At 50.1% G+C, this 20,837-nt stretch overlaps 1 protein-coding gene across 6 annotated transcripts in view; it reads left to right on the forward strand.

The window, feature by feature from the left end:
• Window positions 1–20,837, forward strand: part of Sipa1l3 (signal induced proliferation associated 1 like 3) — a 223,067-nt gene that overhangs the window by 123,390 nt on the left and 78,840 nt on the right. For all 6 annotated transcript variants that reach the window (XM_047530128.1, XM_047530134.1, XM_047530130.1 and 3 more), the window contains 2 exons: window positions 9,071–10,891; window positions 14,327–14,457. In XM_047530128.1, the coding sequence (XP_047386084.1) occupies window positions 9,379–10,891; window positions 14,327–14,457 (1,644 nt within the window). In that variant the 5' untranslated portion in view covers window positions 9,071–9,378. The remainder of the gene's footprint in view (window positions 1–9,070; window positions 10,892–14,326; window positions 14,458–20,837) is intronic.

The following is a 20,837-nucleotide window of genomic DNA, read 5'->3' on the forward strand; positions in this document are numbered from 1 at the left end:
AAATAAAGATATTTGGTCCATCTACAACTAAAAAAAATTTTTTTAAAGAGTTAAGCCATATTATTATTTCTATTTTACAGATGGGAAAAGTGAGGCATAGAGAGGCTAGTCCAGGAAGTTAAGTGCAGAGCTGGGCATTGGACCTGGGCAGTCTTTGCTTCTGTCCACTATGCTGCAGCTGCCACATCAGGAAAAATCTTCAAGTTCTGGTGATAAGTTTAAAAAGCAACTCTTGACAGCATTAACCTATTGACTTTTTGTTAAATTTCATTTATAAGCATGTAATCATGAGGTTCTAACTCATGTGAAAGAGTAAAATAAAAACATTACAGCCTAAGAATTTGGGGTGAGCACAGCCTCCGCTTCACCGGGAGAACATGAACACAGATGGGGTGTGAGCTGGGCGTGGCAGTGCACACCTGTAATCCCAGCAACTCAGAAGCCTGAGACAGGAGGATCACAAGTTCAAGGCCAGCCTCAGCAATTTAATAAGACCCTGTGTCAAACATAAAAAGGGCTGGAGATGTAGCTCAATATAAAGCACCCCTAGGTTCAGTCCCCAGGACCAGAAAAGATGGGGTATGAGCATCTCCCCCGGCTTTGAGGAATCTGCTGTTTGGAAAGATGGGTGTGGTTAAGTCCGCAGACCTGGGAGCAGAGCCAGTGTGGGGGCTGGTTGCCAGTCATGAGCTAGTGAATCTCCCATTCTATCTGCATTCTAGAAGGGAAGGCTTTTGGAGGGGTGATTTTTAACTCGCCATAATTTCCCCTTACATGCTCACTTTTAAAACTAAAAATGAAATTTCAACCCTGAGACATTCTCCCCTATGCAATTGTGAGCATTTCCTTGCAGCCACAGAGAAAGTTCTGGAAGAAGGCATGCAAAACACACTTACTAGGTCTCCATCTATCCCTACACACAAACTATTCTGCACCTTGCCTCTTTCCCTTCTTAAGGAACTGCCTAGAGTAAATGAGCATAACTGTCAAGCTGGATTGCCTGGGTTTGAATCACAGTGTCACCACTTTCTAGCCAAGTGACTTTGGGTAAGGGTCTCAGCCTCTCTGACCTTCTTTGCTTTGATTTTAAAATGAGGTTGGCGTTGGTCCCTCCCTCCCAGGGTTGTCATGAGAATCATGCGTAAAGCCCTCTGCGTGCTGGTGTGCAGCAGGCACTCACTAAGCATGAGCTACGCTCATTCACTGCAGGCTGCGTGGGTCTCTTGCATAAGTTACCCGTAGCTCTGCCTCGCTTTATTACATGCCTTGCCATCCCCACACTCCCCGCCCCCCAGTAGAGAGACCAAGATGGTGCCTCCACTGACAGGCATTTTGGCTGTTCACAACTCTTCTGTGTTACAGCAGTGTGAGCCTCCCTGCATCGAACCACCCCAGTGTGTGATGGGGTGTCTTCCTGAAGACAGATTCTCATAGATAGAATTTGCTGGATTAAAACAAAATAGATATACCTAAAATGTCCACACATAATTTTAACTCATCCTTCCTATTTCCCCCAGGGTTTAGGAAAAGTGTAATGATTTAACACACTTGTAAGCAGGTCAGGTCACTTGGGACCTCTGACCTTTGTGGAAGTCTTGCCAATTGGAATGTAACAGCTGTAAACAGCTGTTCTTCCCTGTGCAAACCGCCCTTATTCCTTGCATGGAAATGAGGGCCCCTCCTGGATGCCAGGGAAGATTTCAATTAGAAACACCAATCTTCTGGTTCTTTGGCATTAAATATGAAAGTGCAAGTTTTCATGAGCATGGTGAGGCCCTGCTCATAGCTCTTGGGCAGATGGAGCAGCCTTTGCTGCAGCACTTCCTAATGAGATTTCTAAGATTTCCATCCATCTTGGTTCCTGAGGGAACTCTAAAATGGTCCCATGTATGTTCAAACTTCCAATAAGGTAGGGAAGACATCAAGGAAAAAAAAAGGTCCTTAACTTGCAGTCACTGAGCTTTCTAGAATTCTGTCCACGTGAATTGATTTCGAAGAGACTTTCATCACTCACGTGTTTCCACAACACTCTGATTGCAGCTGCCCCTTTTTTATCTGAAACGTCGTGGTGAAAGGTGGCAGCCAGACTGTTGAGCTTTGAGTCCCAGCTGCTCCACCTGGTAGCTGTGTGACTTGGCCACGTACCCTTTCTTCGTCTGTGAGGTGGGCATGGTAGTTGTCCCTGTGGTGTGGGGTTGTGATCACACGTGAGTTGATGCACGCCGACGTGTTTCCCTGAGCCTAGCGTGCTGAGAGAACTTGTCAGTGTCAGCTTCTTGTTAGTACTGCCATTGCTGTTGTTTTTCTCCCTACCTGACCCACGGGCAAGGACAAGATGTTAGACGGGAGCTATCCAGAGTTCAGGGAGCACACAAGATGTTCGTTCAGAAGCTTAAAAATCCAGCAGACCAAGTTTGGTAGACCCATGGGAGCTCAGCAGAGGGAGGGAGGGAGGAATTGAGCCTGGGGTATGAAGGACCAGCAGGAGGACAGTCCTGGCAGCCTGGGGAACCAGGAGGCTGGGGTTGTAAACCAGGCGGCTGGGGTTGTAAACCAGGCTCCCCAGAAGAATACTCCCCTGAAGTACATCCTGCAAAGATTGCCAGGGCCCTTCATAACCAGTAATGTCACCATGCTGACCCTCTCAGCAGCCTCCAGCCTAGTTGACCAGTTGACTGACCCCAGATCACAGCTACTGCCCAGGCTTCAGTCATACCTGCCGTCCTGCCTCCCTGCTGGTCCTACTCCAGCTCACATCTGGCTCTCTCACCTGTCCACCCTCTCAGATTTATAGTTTCTCCGGCTTGGTGTCAGACCCTCTTAACTTTGTTCTCTCTTCATTGTGTCCTCAGTGCTGGTTCTTCTAGAACCAGCTACAGAACTTTTTAAGAGACACTCAGCCTGGGTCCTACCCCAGAGCAGGTGACAAAATCTCTGGGGATGGGGTGTGGACAGACACCTGTATTTTTTAAAAAGCTCCTCTGGTGCCTCTGAGGTATAGCTGGGGGCAGAACCCCTGCCTTGAACAACGCCATCTGAACCCGTTCGCTGGCTCCTCCCAGACTTCCTGCCCATTCACAGTAGCGTTGCTCAGCTGCATATCCAGTGCAATTAGATACTGTTATGACTTCGGTCTGGAATGTTTCCCAAAGTCTCAAGTGCTTAAGTCTTGGTCTCCAGCCTGTGGCACTGTTGGGAGATGATGGAACCTTTAAAAGGTGGGGTCTAGTAGAAGGAAGATAGGTCCCTGGGAGCATGTCCTTGAAGGAGATATTGAGACCCCACCCTCTCCTTCCTCTCTGTCTCTGCTTCTCTGATACCATGAGGTGCTGTACCACATGCCCCCTGCCATGATGTTATGCCTCACCACCACCCAAAGCAACAGGGCCAAGCAACCTCTGAAACAGTGAACCAAAATAATCCTTTCTTCCTTTTAAGTTATTTATCTCAGGTATTTTGTCAGAGTGGTAGAGAGCTGTCTAATACAAGTGCCCTGCCCGCAGCAGATCAGTGAGTCTTGCCTACCTCATCTCAGCTAGAGTAGCGCTCAGCACACCACCATTTCCTGTCTCATTTCTGTGACTTCTCTTCATTCATAGTGGTGCAGAGGAGGCACTTAATAATTCACAAATGTAAAGTGCCAAGAAAAGGACCTAGCCCACAGAAGGATTGTTTTCATAGTAGTTGCTGTTACAGATGTTTGTGAGTGTGTGTGTTGTTATTTTGTTATATAACTAAAATGTTCCTTGGTGGACAGTGGAATAGAGCTGGCTTCATGTCCAACTTGATGTGCAGACCCCAGTGATGACTGCAGTGCCCACATTCTAACTTGGCTCCCTTTACTGATGACTCTTGCCTCATATTCAGAAGGTGACTGGAGTGACTGCATCCCTCACGTCTTGCAGGATGAGAAGGAAAAGCAGTCTTCAACTCCAACCCTGGCAAAACGTCGTCACTCTTTCTGACTGGCTCACGTAGTTTGTTCCTGAGCCAGGGAAGGTTCCTTATCTCTAGCATGTTGGGTGACAGTTGAAGAGAGCTGATCTCCAAAGGGAACTCTGGACTGTTGTTGGGAAAAGGAGTCAAAGAGGCCATGGAAGCAAACCATATATGTCTACCACTGGCAGGCTCGTGTTTTCCCCTTCTCCCTGCCCTCAGAGGCCCCAGCAGACACTGTCCACAGAGCAGGGCCTATTGGAGTGAGGACACCAAGGCTGCAGTGCTTGTCTGCTGTTCTAGCCTTCAGAGTTTGGGGGCCTGCTAAAGTGGGACTACCTTCTCAGCTTGGAATTCCCCACATCTGCACAAGTGACAGTCTGGCCAGCAACTCAAGAGGCCAAGGCAGGAGGATTCACAAGTTCAAGACCAACTCTGGCAACTTAGTAGCACCCTTAAAATGAAAAATAAAAAAAGCCAAGGATGCAGCTTAGTAGTAGGGTGCCCCTGTGTTCAATCCCCAGTACTGTAAAAATTTTTAAAAAACAAGCTGTAGTCTGGGAACCCAAACAACCAGTGATTATCTACTCTCCTAGTAGACCCTGGTTAAGTCCCCACAGGTGGTCAGCGTGATCACAGATTATGGCTCTGCCAGCTTCCTCTGCAACTGAAGGGACCGTGGACCACATTCTGGCCAATGGACCTGAAAGTGTTGAGGTCAGCCTAGTATGATGGTGCCCGCCTGTAATCCCCGCTACTCAGGAGGCTGAGGCAGGAGAATCACAAGTTCAAGGCCAGCCTGGGTCACTTGGTAAGACACTGTGTCAATAGAAAGGGCTGGGAATGTAGTTCAGTGATAGAGCATTTGCCTCATATGTACAGGACCCTGGGTTCCATCCCTAGTACCACCCTCTCCCACACCCTGCAAAAAAGAAATATGAGGTCAGGGATCAGGGGCTGTTCAGGGAAAGATGATTATTCCTCCTCATGGTCAGTCAGGTAAGAAGAGCACTCTTACACCAGCCCTGTCTGTTCCCTTGACATTGGTTCATTGAGAAGTGTGGCCCACCAGCTTGTGACCGTGAGACAATAAGACAAAAACTGTTCATCAGCAGCACACTGCAGGGGCAGAAAGGAAAGGGGAGAGCATCTGCCTGTCGGCCACACCAACCCTGAGCCCGTATCTGACCTCCTAGCAAGTTACATGTTTGCATTGTCCCAGCCACCACTGACTGCAGAGTGCACCCTGGCTGACTCCACCACTGCCACTTGCTTCTTGCTTTACTGCTGTCTCCAAGGCCACCCTGCTGTTTCCTGTCAGCGTTCCTTGCACACAGCCCCTGTGCTAGCCAGGCCCCTCAGAAGCCAGTAGCAAAAGCCAAACGTGGCGATCTTCAACAGAAACAGAACTTAGCAGGAACTCACAGAATCACCAGGAGGTCAGAGGAGCAATTTTAGAGAACAGGTAAGGGCCAGGGGGCTCTGGAGGGAAGGAATCTGGATCCACAGCAAAGTTGGCCTAGTTTCTTGTGACCTTGCACAGGGTCCCAGGAGAGGACACCGAACTCACTCACTCTGTCCACCCACTGTGATTCTATAATTGGGGGAAGAGTTCCTACCAAAGATGCACCGAAGAATAATGCAGGTGGCACATCCTTGTCTGAAATGCTTGGAACCGTACATGTTTTCGGATTTGGGATTTTTCAGATTGTGGAATATCTGTATATGCCTAATAAGATGTCTTGTGGGTGGGACTCAGGTCCAAATGTGAAATTCATTTATGTTTTATACACACCTTATACACATTGCTGGAAGGTAATTTGATGCAGCATTTCAGTTTGACTGCAGTCTGGCTCTTAAGTTCAGGTGTGAAGTTTTCCACTTGTGGAACATTTTGGATTGTGGATTTTCATATTAGGGACAGTCAGCTTGTGATAGCAGTGGCAGTGAGGTAAGGGGTATTATCCGATTTTACAGATTAAAACTGGCTCCATGGCACACCAGAGTTTGAGCTCAGGTGTCTGGTTACTGTGTGCACATTACTCTCCTCTCATAATGGGGCTCCCTGTCAGGACAATCTGGTTGTTTTTAGGAAGGGGAGTACCACAGCAGACAGCTGAAAGGGACTAGTGTGCACAGTCCCTGAATTCCAGAGGCTATGGGTACCACTCAGCCTCAGAATGTCACGGGAAGCCAGGTGTGGTGGTGCATGCCTGTAATCCCAGCAGCTTGAGAGACTGAGGCAGGAGGATTGCAAGTTCAAAGCCAATGTCAGCAATTTAGCAAGGCTCAGTGAGACCCTGTCTCTAAATAAAATATAAAAAACGGCTGGGGATGTGGCTCAGTGTTTGAGGGCCCCTGGGTTCAATCCCCAGTACAAAAAAAAAAAGTCATGGAGAGACTCAGCTGCACCTGCTCAGGGAAAGAATTTATGCAGAGACCAGGGCCTGCTTGAACATCTGTGTGCTCACAGAACAGCACAGAGTGGATTGAGGGAGCACAACAGGGCTTCCATTCTCATGGGGTGGAAGGCCAGTAATATGTTTAGGAGCAAATATGCAAAGGATAAAAAATGAATCGGGAAGGACATGGGAGTCGGGGGACAGACACATGGTTCCCTTCACCAGAGGCACCTCCGTTAGTACTTTCTTTTCTTTTGTACCTGGGGATGGAGCTCAGGGTCTCTTAGGCACTGTACCACTGAGAGTGATGGTTGAAATAATGTCAAGTTGTAGAGGCTGGCCTTGAACTCCCAGTCCTCCTGCCTCAGCCTCCAGACTGCTAGAATTTGCAGGCATGCACCATTGTATCCAACTTAAAAATCCTTCTAGAAATTCTGTGCATGGTAATTTAGTGCTATTGTTATCACTGTTAGTTTTGCTTTTCTACTTGGGAGATTTTACATACATTTGTAGATCTCCAATCAGGTGATTTGGCATCCTTGTTCCTGAAAGATGCAGTTGGAGGGAGCTGAGGCCCACCAGCCTCTTGGCATATGCCCCTGCATCTGGTTCACCATGGGCTCTTCCTGGCCTCTCTTCTGTCTCCCTTAAGTAACCTGACCCTGTGGGTTCCCCTGTTTCCTCCCCTTTTTGACCCATCCCTGTATTGCCTTCCTGGATGTCTTCAGGAATGTTTCTTTGCTTGTGGGACACCAGCAAGAAAGATGCCCCCTTGTTCTGCCCTCACCTTCCGCTTCACCCTCTGGTCCTCACTTCCTCAGAGTGTGGGCTCTCCTTGCTATTTTGTTCCATGAATCTGCTTCACGCTCCCCTCTTGGTTTCTCTCCCTGTTTCACTCATTACCTTTGGACCCCAGGTAGGAAATGCCTCCCATTTTCTTGCATGGTAAGTAGCAATAGTTGTTGGCCTGAATGGTCATGTCATTCCTGCCTCTAGATTCCAAAGGACAGAAAAGTTATTGGTTATTTTGAGCCAATGCCCAGCCCTTCCCAGCACCCTACTGCCAGTTGTGTTGGCAGGTGAAAGGGGGCAAGGCTACCAGGGAAGCTGACAAGCTCAATCTCAGATGGTAAGCCACTTCCCTTGCTCTCCAGAAGGGAGTTTCATCTTCCACAAGTTCAAAGTAAAAACAAAAGGAGGTGATCCTGCAGAATGTTTTACACTGCTGGACAGAAGCATGAACTCCCTTCCCCAGAGGCCTGCAAATCAGGATGTGTTTAACCCCACATTAGGCAGAGGCTGCCTGTTTGCTCATTCATACAAGAAGCAGTGGCCAAGGGTCTTGGACACTGGTCTGGGTACGGGGGATGCCTCCGTGGGCAGCACAGTCAACCCTGCCATGCTGGAGCTGACAGTTCAGCAGTGGAGATGGTGAACGGATAAAGCACAAAATTGTTTTGGCTTTTGACAACTGCTAAGAAAAGCAGAAAGCAAGCCGTGGGTGGTAGAGAAAGGCTTAGAGGAGACGGGTCTTCTCTTTCTACACTGAGTGCTTTGGGAAGTCTTCATTTAAGAGTTGCCATTGTGGGAAGGAGCCAGCCTGGTGGAAAACTAAGGAAAGATACCTAAAAATCCTGGATTGGTATGTTGGAGGAACGGAAAAGACCAGCATGTTGGGAAGAGATGTCAGGGTGACTGGCAGGGGCCAGATCCTATGGGCTGTGGGCCAGCGAAAGGAGTTTAGATTTCATTTTAGTGCAGTAAGGAGTCACCAGGGAGATCTCAGCACAGAAGCGGTGGAATCCACCTTACTGTAAGGCTCACAGAATCTGTTAATCACGTAGATTGCTGGAGACGCTTCCTTTGAGGTTTCCCTCCCCCAGCTCCAGGGGCTCGGCTCCTGGTGACTCATCCCTCCCTTTCACTTCCTTTCTGGCACTGTGGCTGGGTCAGGTGGACTGCAGAGCAGATGGACAGTAGTCTGCCCTCTACATGCCACCGCCAGTTCACAGGAAATACAGGGGAAGGGGAACATGTTAAATGGCACCGCAGGGATCCCAAAAGTGAAATTATACAGGACAAGTGACCCCATTCCTTCAACAAGCAGACAGCATCAAAATAAAGGAAGGTGCCTGCTTAGAGTAAAGAGAAGGAAAACATATGCTGAAGCAGAGTACAGGTCCTGTTGGATCCTCCTTCAACAAACCAGCTCAACAAAAGGCATGGGTGGGGGGGTGCATCTAATGCATACAGGCCTGCAAGATAATAAAGAAACTTTGTTAATTTGCATGGATATGACAGTTGTTATCATGGTTATTTTTTAAAGATCTTTCCTACTAGAGATATAAGGTAAAGTATGGGTGAAATGACCTGATGTCTGGGATTGTCAGGGCTTGGGGTATAATTCAGCTAGAGGGACTTGTATAGCTTGTACAAGTCCCTGGGTTCCATCCCCATCACTGGAAAAAATAAAATATTGTCCAAAAAAAAAAAAAAGATTGGTCAAATAGATCAAAGAGTAGTGGTAAATAGCTAATGGTTGTCAGAGCTTGCGGTTGGCTCATTATAATCTTCTCTCTGCTTTTGAATGTGATTGAGAATCTCCATAATAAAGACTTTTTAAAAATGAGTGAAGTTGTCAAAAAAAAAAAAAAAAAAAAGCCACATTCCCCATTCTGTGGGAGCAGTAGCATGTTCAAGACATCTCACATCTTCCTTTTCTCCCATTCCAGCATGGCGGGGAAGACACCCTTGCCGCCGGCCAGCCCTTGCCCACAGCTGCTACTTGCTCTGCCCTGCTGAGCGACTCTGTCTGGAGCCCCCGAGACAGCACCTGCCTCCTGAAGTTGCCCTGGCTCAGCTGTCCACAGCGATGGTGGAGAGCTGGACTCCACAGACTCACAACCTTTGCGTCAGGTTTCAGGGGCCAGCATCCTTCATCCTGGGACTGGCAGCCCTGAACAATGGCTGAAAGCCAGGGGACCCCATAGAGTTGCACCACAGCTTCCAGGGGCCAGCAGCATTCCAGTGCCCGTGGACTATGACCACCTATCGGCCCCTTCCCAGTGATGGCGTGGACCTGGCAGCCGGCTGTGGGGCCAGAGGCGCCGATGTCCTCCCTGGGCCACACACAGGGGACTACACTCCCATGGGATTCTGGGCCCAGAATGGCAGCATGTCCCAACCACTTGGTGAGAGCCCAGCTACCGCCACCACCCGCCCCAGCCCCACCACTCCCGCAATGCCCAAGATGGGCGTACGTGCACGAGTGGCCGACTGGCCACCCAAGCGAGAGGCCCTGAGAGAGCAAAACAACCCAAGCCCCTCACAGGACACAGATGTCACAAAGGCCACCAAGGTGGCTCATTCCATGAGGAGCATACAGAATGGACAGCCCACTGCCAGCACCTCAGCTTCCTCAGGTTCCAGAGCCTTCCACCGACTCTCCAGGAGAAGGTCCAAAGATGTGGAATTCCAGGATGGGTGGCCCCGGTCCCCCGGCAAGGCCTTCCTTCCTCTGCGGCACCGCAGCAGTAGTGAGATCACCCTCAGTGAGTGTGATGTAGAGGACCCCGGGGAGCCGCGGGGGGCCCGGCACACAGGGGCACTGCCCCTCTTCCGAGAATATGGCAGCACCTCCTCCATTGATGTGCAGGGCGTGCCCGAGCAGAGCTTCTTCGACATCCTCAACGAGTTCCGCAGCGAGCAGCCTGAGGCCCGGGGCTCCCAGAACCTCAGCGAGCTCCTGCGGGCAGATCCTGGCTCTCACCTCTCAGTGGGTGGCTGTGGAGCCAAGGGAGACCCCCGCAATGGACAGCCCTCCAAAGATAGTCTCCTTCTGCAGCCTCTGAAGGAGAAGGAGAAGACCCGAAAGAAACCCGTGCGGGGCCTGGGCAGTGGCGACACAGTGGACTCATCCATCTTCCGGAAGCTGAGAAGCAGTAAACCCGAAGGGGAAGCAGGGCGGCCTCTGGGGGAGGCTGAAGAGGGTCGGAGCCCTCCAGAAGCAAGCAGGCCGTGGGTCTGCCAGAAGAGCTTTGCCCATTTTGACGTGCAGAGCATGCTGTTTGACCTCAATGAGGCAGCTGCTAACCGCGTGTCAGTGGCCCAGCGGCGGAACACCACCACGGGGGCCTCAGCTGCCTCTGCCGCCTCTGCCATGGCGTCTGTCACGGCCTCACGGGCCCACAGCCTCGGGGGCCTGGACCCAGCTTTCACCAGCACAGAGGACTTGAACTGCAAAGAGAACTTGGAGCAGGACCTGGGCGATGACAACAGCAATGACCTGCTGCTCAGCTGCCCACACTTCCGCAACGAGATCGGAGGGGAGTGCGAGCGCAACGTGAGCTTCTCCCGGGCCTCTGTGGGCTCCCCAGGCAGGGCAGAGGGCCACCTGGCGGAGCCCACTTTGAGCGCCTACCGGACCAACGCCAGCATCTCGGTTCTGGAAGTGCCAAAGGAGCAACAAAGAACACAGAGTCGGCCCCGGCAGTATAGCATCGAGCACGTGGACCTGGGTGCCCGCTACTACCAGGACTACTTTGTGGGCAAAGGTGACCTGGGTGGGCGGGTGGGTGGGCCTGCTGTGGCTTGTCTCTGAGACCCCCACTGCTCGTGCATTTGCTCTGAGCCAGACCCTGGTTCTCAGTTCTGAGGGTGCCATGAAAATGGGACCTGCCTGCTCCAGGGCTCGGGATGCAGTGAACCCAGCCACGATGGGCGTTCGGCCCATGTCTGGGGCTTGCCTAGCGCTCTGTAAACCCAGAGCCATGTGAGACTATAGATGCCCAGTTATTCAACAAACATGGGCTTGGTGCTATGTGCCAGGCACTTTCTAGAGCCTGGGGGTGTAGGATTGACCAGCACCTAATGTCAGTTAAGATAGGTAAGGGGTCATAGGGTGCCGAGTGCCTCTGAGAAGGGTAACGTCCAGAGGAGGGAGAAGTGTGTCCAGGGGTTTGCAAATGTCAGGCGGGCCTCTTCAGAGGTGGCAGGAGTGGAGGCAGGAGACGTGTGCAGCTGGGAATGGCATTCCTGGCATGGGAAACAGTGAGCACAAAAGACCTAAACACTGGAAGAATAGGGAGGAGCCCAGCATTGCTGGGACAGTGACTGGGGGAGGCTGGAGGGAGCCATGGCAGAACAGTGACAAGGACAGATAAGTGGAATTCTTGTGGACTTTGGTGAAGATTCGTTTCTACCCTAAGATGCAGTCACTTAGATGGACTCTGAACATGGGAGCACCCTGATCTGTGCTCCTGGCCTCCCTCTGGCTCCCTCTGGCTGTGTTGGGTCATGCTGTTGGATTGAGAGAGGAACAAGGGAGACCAAAGAGGAGGCTTTGGAATGGTCAGGAGGAGGAGAGGATGCATAAGTTCAAGACGGGAGCCCAGGAGCCAGAACAATCTCATAGACAGGTTCTGGATCCATTTTGAAGGTGAGGCGGTTGAAGTGAGGGTACCACCAGGGAGAGATGGGCTTTGTACAGCATCAGTGCTATGGGACACTCTCAGGAGGTAGCACAGCAGAGTGCGGAGATCACAGACCCAGATAGTAAAAGTGCGGAAGAGAAGCCTGCTGGCAGGACCTAGGCAGCTCCATCTCAGCTCCAGCTGATTGTCGTCATCAAGAAAGGCAGACGTACCTAGTGTTGACAGGCAGTTCTAATTTTGCAAAATTCTCCTGAAATTCAGATGTTTTAGTGTAGACTTTCCTAATTTTTAAAATTATTTTATTTTTTGGTACTGGGGATTAAACCCAGAGGCACTTTACCACTGAGCCACATCCCCAGCTCTCTCTATTTTTCATTCTGAAACAGGGTCTGGCTAAGTTGCTTAGGGACTCACTGAGTTGCCAAGGCTGGCCTCAAACTTGCCACTCCTGCCTCAGCCTCCCGAGTTGCTGGGATTACAGCCATGCCCTACCGTGCCCGGCTGACTCCTAATTTTTAAACACTGGCAGCTGTATTCAGAATCACTTATAACTGGTAGGAACTGGGTGAAGCAATATAGAAGTGTGTCTCATATAAAGAAGGCCGGTGATCATCAACCCAGGATTGATATGGTTACTCTTTAGCACCAGTGCAATATATGGCTAATAATATATGGCTTCCAGCCCTCACAGGACCTGCCCCCAGGGCCAAGGGGACTGCTGAAGGACCAGCCATCACATCCATTTGCAGGCAGGCCAAAAGAAAGGGAAAGAATGTATAGGCAGACCTCATGTGAAATCAGGCTCCTTTGAAGAGCTTTCTCAGAACCTTCATCCAGCTGTTTGTGCTTATTGGCCATTCCTGTCTGGAAAGAGGCTGGGAAGTATAGGTTTTTAACTAGGCAAAGTCTCTCTTTTCATCTTCCAAGAATAGAGGGTTTATTTTATTTTATTTTTTATCTTACAGGAGGGGGAAATGGATAATGGCTAGGCAGCTAGTACTCCACAGAAACTTATTTAAAAATTTTTTTAAAGCACTGTCCCAGTAAACATAACAAGTGTCAACTAGGTCATCCTGCAGGGCTCAGAGCGCATCCACGAGCTCCAGCCCTGGGTCTGGAGCCTGTGTTCCGCAGCTCAGTAGCTGTGTGATGCATTTCTCCCTCATGCTGTCTGCCTGTGAGGAATGGAGCTGATCATAGTAGGATCTCATACACAAACCAAAATAACACAAGATTGAAAATAAGAGGATGAAAAAAGAAGTTCCAGACGGTTGCTGATCAGGAGAAAGAAAGCTGATGAGGCAGCATCAATGTCACACAAAATAGATTTGAGTCTGAAAGCATCGTTTAGAGGAACTAAGGGGGCCATTTATGTTCATTTTTAAATTCACCAAGAATCTGGAAACTGGGAACCTGGCAACCAGGTTTAGGGCTGGAGAAATAAACTGAGAAGGCTACATGGAGAAGTAGACAGATCCTCGTCGTCATTTGTTCACCATTTGTGCTTACAGTAGACACTAAGTAAACACTGACTGATGACTTAAGTAATTTATGAGCTTCTGGGGCTACAAAGAAATCGTTTTTAGCCAGGAGCAGTGGCGCATTTCTGTGATCCTAATGAGCTGGGAGGCTGAGGCAGGAGGATCTCAAATCCCAGGACAACTGGGGCAACTTGTAAAGTATCAGGATGGGAAGGAGAGGCAGCTGCTCATAGAGCCCTTTTTCTGGGATTGGTGGATGCTGACTTTGTGGACTTGAGCCAAGACAGACTGCCTGTGCACTCCCATCCCAGCAGGAGACTCTGGGAAGAACTGTTTGCCTGAAACAGTTATAAGATAGCAGCAAGTTTTAGGGAAAGGGGGAGACAGCTGTCATTGAGGGGAAAAAGCAGGTCTGCTCATTGACTTACTGAAAGCTCTGTCACCTAAGGGGAAAAGAGCAGGGTTTAAAGAACCATGGTCAGGTAACGGTGCTGCTTAGGGACTTGTGGTCCACAACAAATGTCATGCCCTAGGGTGATAGCCAACACTTAGTCGTGTGGTTACTGAGTGTCCCACCTGGAGAGTATTAACTCACTGACTCCTCAGGACTGCCCTTAAGCCCATTTTACTGCAGAGAAAGCAATGGAGCCACTTGACCTGGGCCGTGTATCTTATTTCACCCCAGATTTGGGCCAGCAGGAGGCTCTCTGGACTAAACCACTTGGCTAAGGCTGGACCACTTGCAAGTGCAAGATTAACACCAGTGGTGCTGGGAGTCACACCCCATGCACTGTACTGGGCATCTCACATGTGCTCTCTGAACTGCAGGTAGCATCAAGGCCTCCATTTCTCAAATGAGAGCACCAGAGGCTCTCTCTAAGTCTGTGACTTAGAGCAGAGTTGGCACAGAAGGTTGGGCTTTTGCTTTTTCTGGTTCTCTGTTGAGCAGTGATGTGATGAAGCATGAGATCTGTGTGACCAGGACCCCACCCCCTCCCCCGTCCTCCCATCAGCAGGGATGGGAACTGTCTTTCCCCACCAGCTGACTCTGAACCCACCTGCTCTTCCCATGCAGAGCATGCCAATTACTTTGGTGTGGACGAGAAGCTGGGACCAGTGGCTGTGAGCATCAAGAGGGAGAAGCTGGAAGACCACAAGGACCACGGACCTCAGTACCAGTACAGGATCATCTTCCGGACCCGAGAGGTAGGGCCCCTCACCATCACTGTTATTTTCTAAATCATAATGGCAACTCAGCTTCTCGTATCTGTGCACTCTGAACCAGGTTCTGGGGTTAGGTGCTTCTGCTTCTTCTTCCATCATCCTCCCAGGAGCCCCAGGAGAGCGATCCTGTTAGTCTCTTCATTTAACAAAGAAGGAAACTAACAAATTAACTGACTTAAATGGGATCAGTGAAAAGCGGGCAGGCTGGGATTGAATCCAGTGGTGTGATCCAGAGCCCAGGATTGCAAGGTTTCTTTGCAAGAGATTAACTCTCGTTAGCATAAAAATAAAGGGGAGGTGAGGGATATGAGGTGTCTCGCATAATGGAAAGAATGAAGGCAACAAGCCTCAGCCTGGGCACACGCTCACGAATTGGAGGATCTCAACAGGGCCTGCTGCTGTGCCTGTTAGCTCAGAACACTCCCAACTGTGTCCTTCCATTGAGAGCAGAGAATTCCGTGATCCAGCTGGGCCAGAGGTCTTCCCCTAGATTAAAGATCAGCTGTGGCTAAGGAAGAAAGCCTGGTGGGTGCACCTTGCTCTACTGTGAGTCTAAATTGTGACAAAAAATCTATTTCTTACTGATTAACAGGTTTGTGTAATATACAGGGCTAGGGTAAGCTTCAGGTTTGGCTGGACTCAGAGACTCCAGCGAAGTCACCAGTTTGCCTCCTCGACTCTGCTCGGCATGTCTCTACCTTCTTTAGCATTGTGAATATCATTCTCTTCTGCCACTAGCAAGCTGTCTCCATATCATTGGAAAAAGGAGACCAACTGCTTGGATCTTCTGTATCTATAACTTCCCATCAAGAAAGAAGAACTCTTATCTGCCAGGTTTCTGCTCTGCGTGGATCACGAGTCTCCACCTGGGTCAAGTCACTGTGGTCAAGGGTGATAGAGGAAACTGACTAGCTGTAGGGTTGAACTCCACCCTGGGGCCAGGCCAAGGGCACTGCGATTGATGGTTCCATCTTCTGTGGGAGCCACCCAGAGGAGGCAGGGCAGATCCTCAGCAAAAAGGGTGGCGGGAGGCAGGCAGAAATGATGAACTCCCAAAAGGCACAAGTAGGAAGACCTTTCCAGAAGAGACAATCAGCAGGCAGGCCACCCAAATTGGGTCTCCCTCAGCTCTGCATTCCCCAGCTCTATGGGCCTGATGGGAACTCAGTAGGCTACTGCTGCCAGGGCTTTGAGTTTGGGGCCAGCCCAGTATTGGACGTCATCCAGGCTGGCAGATGCTGCACCGAGGGTCCTCACCCCATCCCCTGACAGACCTTCACAGAGGCTTTGTGGCAACTGAGAATGGGCCCCAAAACCATATGCCCAGGCTGTAGGTGGTCCCAAGCCCCCTTTTCCCTCTGCTCACCTTTCTGACCAGATGAACACCACAATAGAATGCGAGGTGACAGTTCACACAGCATCAGACTGAGTTAGGACATATGGACAACTTCTGGGTGAAATGACAACCACATTCATGTAGGAATAAGCAGGCATGGGCTGCAGTTGCTGTTATCACTGCACACTGCTTAACACTTGCATTGTTAGGCATTGTTCATGTCCTTCATGTGTTTACTCAGATCTCATCACAGTTCTGTGATACAGGCACCCTTGTCCTCATATGTGTGACAGAACAGACTCAGCAGTTAAGGAGTTGCCTAAGGCATCCTCCAGTTAAGTGACAGGGCTAGCTATTGTCTGTGCTCCGGCCATTGTACAGGGCTGCCTCTGGTAGGCCTCTGACTGCCTAGATTACACATTTGGCCCATTCCTGAGTCATGAACTCAGATAACTTGGTGCCAGCATTTTTGTTTTTAATGAAAAGAGAATACATAGAATGGATTTTCCAAATGCCAGTGCTCACAGGTACTGAGGCCTTGTGCATGTGTGCTGGGGCAGCCTGTGATCTTCCTGCTGTGCTTCCTATTCAGTAGTTGGAAACTGGCTCCAGACTGTTCCTTTCCACTTCCCACTCCCAGCACCCGCCAAACCGGTCTCTGGGGGCTCCAGTTCACCCCATGCTGGGCACAGGGACCCCAAGTCTCATGGTCATCACCCCCCACACACCTGCCAGCCCTGACTGGAGTCACGGGTACAGCAGTGAATGAGCAGCAAAGAGGCGTGGGAATGTGCTCCTGTGAGGAAGCAGACAGCATGCAAGATATCTACTAAATTATGCAGTGATAAGACCAGACCAGGTGATAAGGTGGAAAATAAAGTGAGGTGAGGGGATAAGTGTGGAGGGCGGATAGATCTTCAGACAGGATGGTCAAGGGAGGCTTCATTGGGAAGGTGACATTTGAATAAAGACCTCAAGGATAGGGAGGGAGCCATGTGAAGACCTGGCAAAAGAACATTCTAGGTGAAAGGAACAGGTAGTGCAAAGGTCCTGAGGCAACTATGTGCTTGGTGGACAGAAACCTGGTTTACAAGTTCTGGTTCTTTAACCCAGCAGCTCTGGAAACCTGGGCATATGGCTTTCTCTCTCAGAGCCTCAGTTTCCCTCTTGGCAAAACTAGGCTCACAGGTTGGATGTGGGCTGAGTGATGTACACATAAAGCAGACAGTGCTGGGCCTGCACCTGAAGAGACCCCTTTGAAATTAGCCATCAAAATAGGTCTCAGCCTACTGTCCCCTTGTCACATCCTGTGGACTGTGGCCCACCCTGAGGCTCATACCCACAAGCAGGCCCTCCTCTGTCCTTGCACACACAGGCCACACACACAGACTCATCCTGGTCAGGCCCGAGACCCTCGTCATCTGGAGTTGGTGGGAGGGCAGCAGCCTCAAGGTTTGCCTCACTCCTTCCGAAGGCCCTTCCCTTCATGGAAGCAGAGCAGAGAATAAAGGAGCCCAAAGACAGTGACAATCAGGACCCGTAGCACATGCTGGTACCAGGCACCAACCCACGGTTCCTCCACTGTGCTGTGATGGGGGGTGCAGGGCATCCTCCCCATTATGATGGCCATCCCAAAGAAGAGGACATTGGATCTGAGAGAATCACTTGTCAGATCCACAAGCAGCAGAGCCACGACAGAGCCCTGCTCTCAGGCCCTTAACCACTGTCCCGCAGTACCTTTCCAGTCAAGGTTGAATTCTGGCTCAGGGATCACAGTGTCTGGCATTGCCCCTCCCTAGCCAGGGCTGGTGACTTTTCCCTGTGTACCTTAGTGTCTTCATCGGTAAGATGGGCTGTGAGCTGTGCCTGGACAGATAGGAAGGTGCTCTCAGGCTGAGCCCCGTGAAATGGCAGCAGGGACTGCAGGGCAGCAAAAGCTCTGAGTGCCAGGTGCCATGTGACTGATGAGACGATGGCTGTCATTCCTTGCCAAGAGGTTGGAGCCCATGCTGGGAATGTGGGGTCCAGCTCATGGACAGACAGGGCTCTGTCCTTCTGTCCATACACGCATGCCTCAAACTCCAGTTAACCAGGGCATGGGGTCCAGGCTCCCTTCCAAGTCAGCCTGCTGGCCTACCCCAGATGGCCACCCCCAGCAGCCAAGCAGACAGTCCCGAGTGGGCCCGCATCTCCCAGCAGATGGGATGTGAGCATTGGCAGTGCCAAGCTCCCCAGGGACGCGGAACAGACTCGGAGCTGGGCCCTGGCACCACATGCCCAAATGCCAGCTCCCAGTGAGCCTGACAGGGCGAGACTGGCCAGGGCTGCCCTGCCCCAGACCCTCTTGCTGGCACTGGCTCAGCTGGAACACGGGCACCCCAGCCAACCAGGGACTGTCTGGCCCAGTGGGCTCTCTCCGGCTTGGCATGGGTAAGTTTTTGACAGTCCTTAGTTTTGACAGGGTTAGAAATTTGGTTTTATATTTTCTTCTTCACTTTTTCTTTTATATTAATAAAATACCAAAAACTCATTGTTAAGAATTTAAACTACGTAAGTATGCAAAGTAGGATGGGGAATGTCTTAGTAAGTGAAGAAAGCCAGTGCCGTGGTGTCTGGCAGGACCCCATCCGTGTTCAGCAGGTGCGTCTGGGTGTGTGCGTGTGCACAGACGCTTATATAAACAGTCCCAAAAGCATACTGTTAAGTGGGAGGGAAGCAAACTGTAGTTTCTGCCTTAAGGTTGGAGCGCTTCTTAAGTGTCTTTGTGGCTTTGCATGAGTATATGTGACATGTCTGCACGCAGCGATGGCCAATGTGTGGGGCTCTCGCTGTGTTCCGGATGTGGTGCTAAGCAGTACACGTGGGTTTCCAGTTCAGATCTTTTCAATTCTTTGAAGTAGGCATTCTCGTCCCCATTTTGTCAATGAGCAAATGGGCATAGGGGAATTAAGCCACTTGCTCAGGGTCACAGAGCAGGGGATGGGGTGGAAGGCCATACCTGCCTCCCAGCATAGAAAGGCAGGAATGCATTTGTGCAGAGACACAGGTAGTGTCCTTTCATACATGGCACTGTGTCCTCTAACAACTCACTTTGTTCCCTCAGTGAGATGATGCCAGACGGCCTTGGGTTCTGAGCAGAGATCTGTGGCCTGACTCAGCTTCAGTGGAGAGATTGGACTGGGAGTGGGGCAAGGGCAGGGAGCCCAGGAGGGAGAAGACTGCGGTGCAGTGGGAGATCATGGTGGACTTGACCAGGTATAGGAAGATGGCACTCAGGACCAACAGTGCCCTTCTTATCCCTAGTGCAGGGATAAGAAAAATGAGCAGGGAACTTTTCAAGTAGTGAGTATTGGTTAAACAGCCAAAGCCAAAATCTGAGCACAGGACACCTGTCTTCCACGTGGAAGAACGGAGGTTTGTTTGTTTGGTTTTTTAGTACAGGGAATTGAACCCAGAGATGCTCTACCGCTGGTCTACATCCCCAGCCCTTTTTTATTTTGAAACAGGGTCTCATGAAGTTGCTGAGGCTGTCTTCCTGTCTCTGCTTTCTGAGTCACTGGGATTATAGGCAGGTGCCACCAGGCAAGACAAGAATGACGATCTCTGGTCCTTGAGGTCTCTTGTCCCCAGCAGAGGGCGCTGCGGGACAGCGTCTGTAGGATACAAAGATGCTGATCCTGTTGGTGCATTAATTGAAACTTAACAGCCCTGTGGCCACCCAGGCTGGCAAGGCAAAGTGCCTGACATCATTGCTATTCAAGATTGCCTTGTTTGTGATAAGAGAGATGTGTTTGTTTTATTAATCACCGGGGCCAGAACTGGGAACTCCCAACCATCAGATCATTCCATTCCGTCCACGCACACCTCTCTCCCAGGTCCTGTTTGGCAAGGGTGGGCTGTGTGCTTAGAGACAAGGTCATGACACACTTTTGCTGCCTCCTGTGTCTGTTGACTTAGGTGAGCATGTTTTTACAGTTGACACTGGTTTTCTTTAGTGTTTAAACCACAGCTCCAAGTGTATTTTAGGTGCTGAAGCCCCAGGGGAGGGATTTTTTTTCCCTGTGGTGTTCCAGGCTCTGGCCATGCATTCTTGGTATGGTGTTGACCTGCTGTGCTTGGCCATAACCTTGTGGCCAGCAGCACACTGTGACTGGAAGCCTGAGCTGGTGTTAGTGAGGACATGGGGTGATCGGGGCTCCCAGACAGGGCTAGTGGGATGTAAATTGGTACAAATACTTGGAAATCTGTTGGAAGTTTAGTAAAATTGAAAATTAGCATGCCTAGTGATTTAGCAATTTCTAGGTGTAAACCCAAAAGAAAATATGTTCATGTGCACCAAGAGGTGCTTCAGTGAGTGTTCCTAACAGCACTATTCACAGTTGACAAATAGTGGAGGCAGTTCTGGTGCTCTTCAAGGGTAGAAAGGAATAAATCCACAGGGTAAAAACATCCACCTCTCACTACAGTGTGGTTGAATCTCATATATACAGCATTAAGAGAAAGAAACCAAATAACAAAAGAATACAAATCGCCTCTGGGGCTCTAGCTAAGTGGTAGAGCACTTGCCTAGAATGCACCAGGCCCTCGGTTCTATTCCCAGCACCATGAAAAATAAATAGATAAATAGATAGATAGATAAGCCACTTGTGGTGATTTTTCATAGAACAGTGAAAACCAGACCCATAGTTTGATATGCAAGCTGATGCCATTATGCAGGACTGGCAGGTGCTTTACATGAGTGTTCACAGTAATAACTAATTAATTAATTAATTAATTTTGGTACTGGGGATCTAACCCAGGAGCCCTTTACCACTTAGCTATATTCCAAGTCCTTTTTATTTTTTTTATTTTGTGACAGGGTCTTGCTGAGTGGCGAGGGCCTTGCTAAGTTCCTGAGGTTGGCCTCAAACCCGAGATCCTCCTGCCTCAGCCTCCCAGGTTGCACCTGGCTACATTTATGACATAATGTTATTATGATGATGACTGTGGGAACCTACCTCCTTGTGGAGCCTGTTTAATTCCTATA

The sequence above is a fragment of the Sciurus carolinensis genome, chromosome 16 (genome assembly GCF_902686445.1).
Source record: "Sciurus carolinensis chromosome 16, mSciCar1.2, whole genome shotgun sequence".
NCBI classification, from domain to species: domain Eukaryota; kingdom Metazoa; phylum Chordata; class Mammalia; order Rodentia; family Sciuridae; genus Sciurus; species Sciurus carolinensis.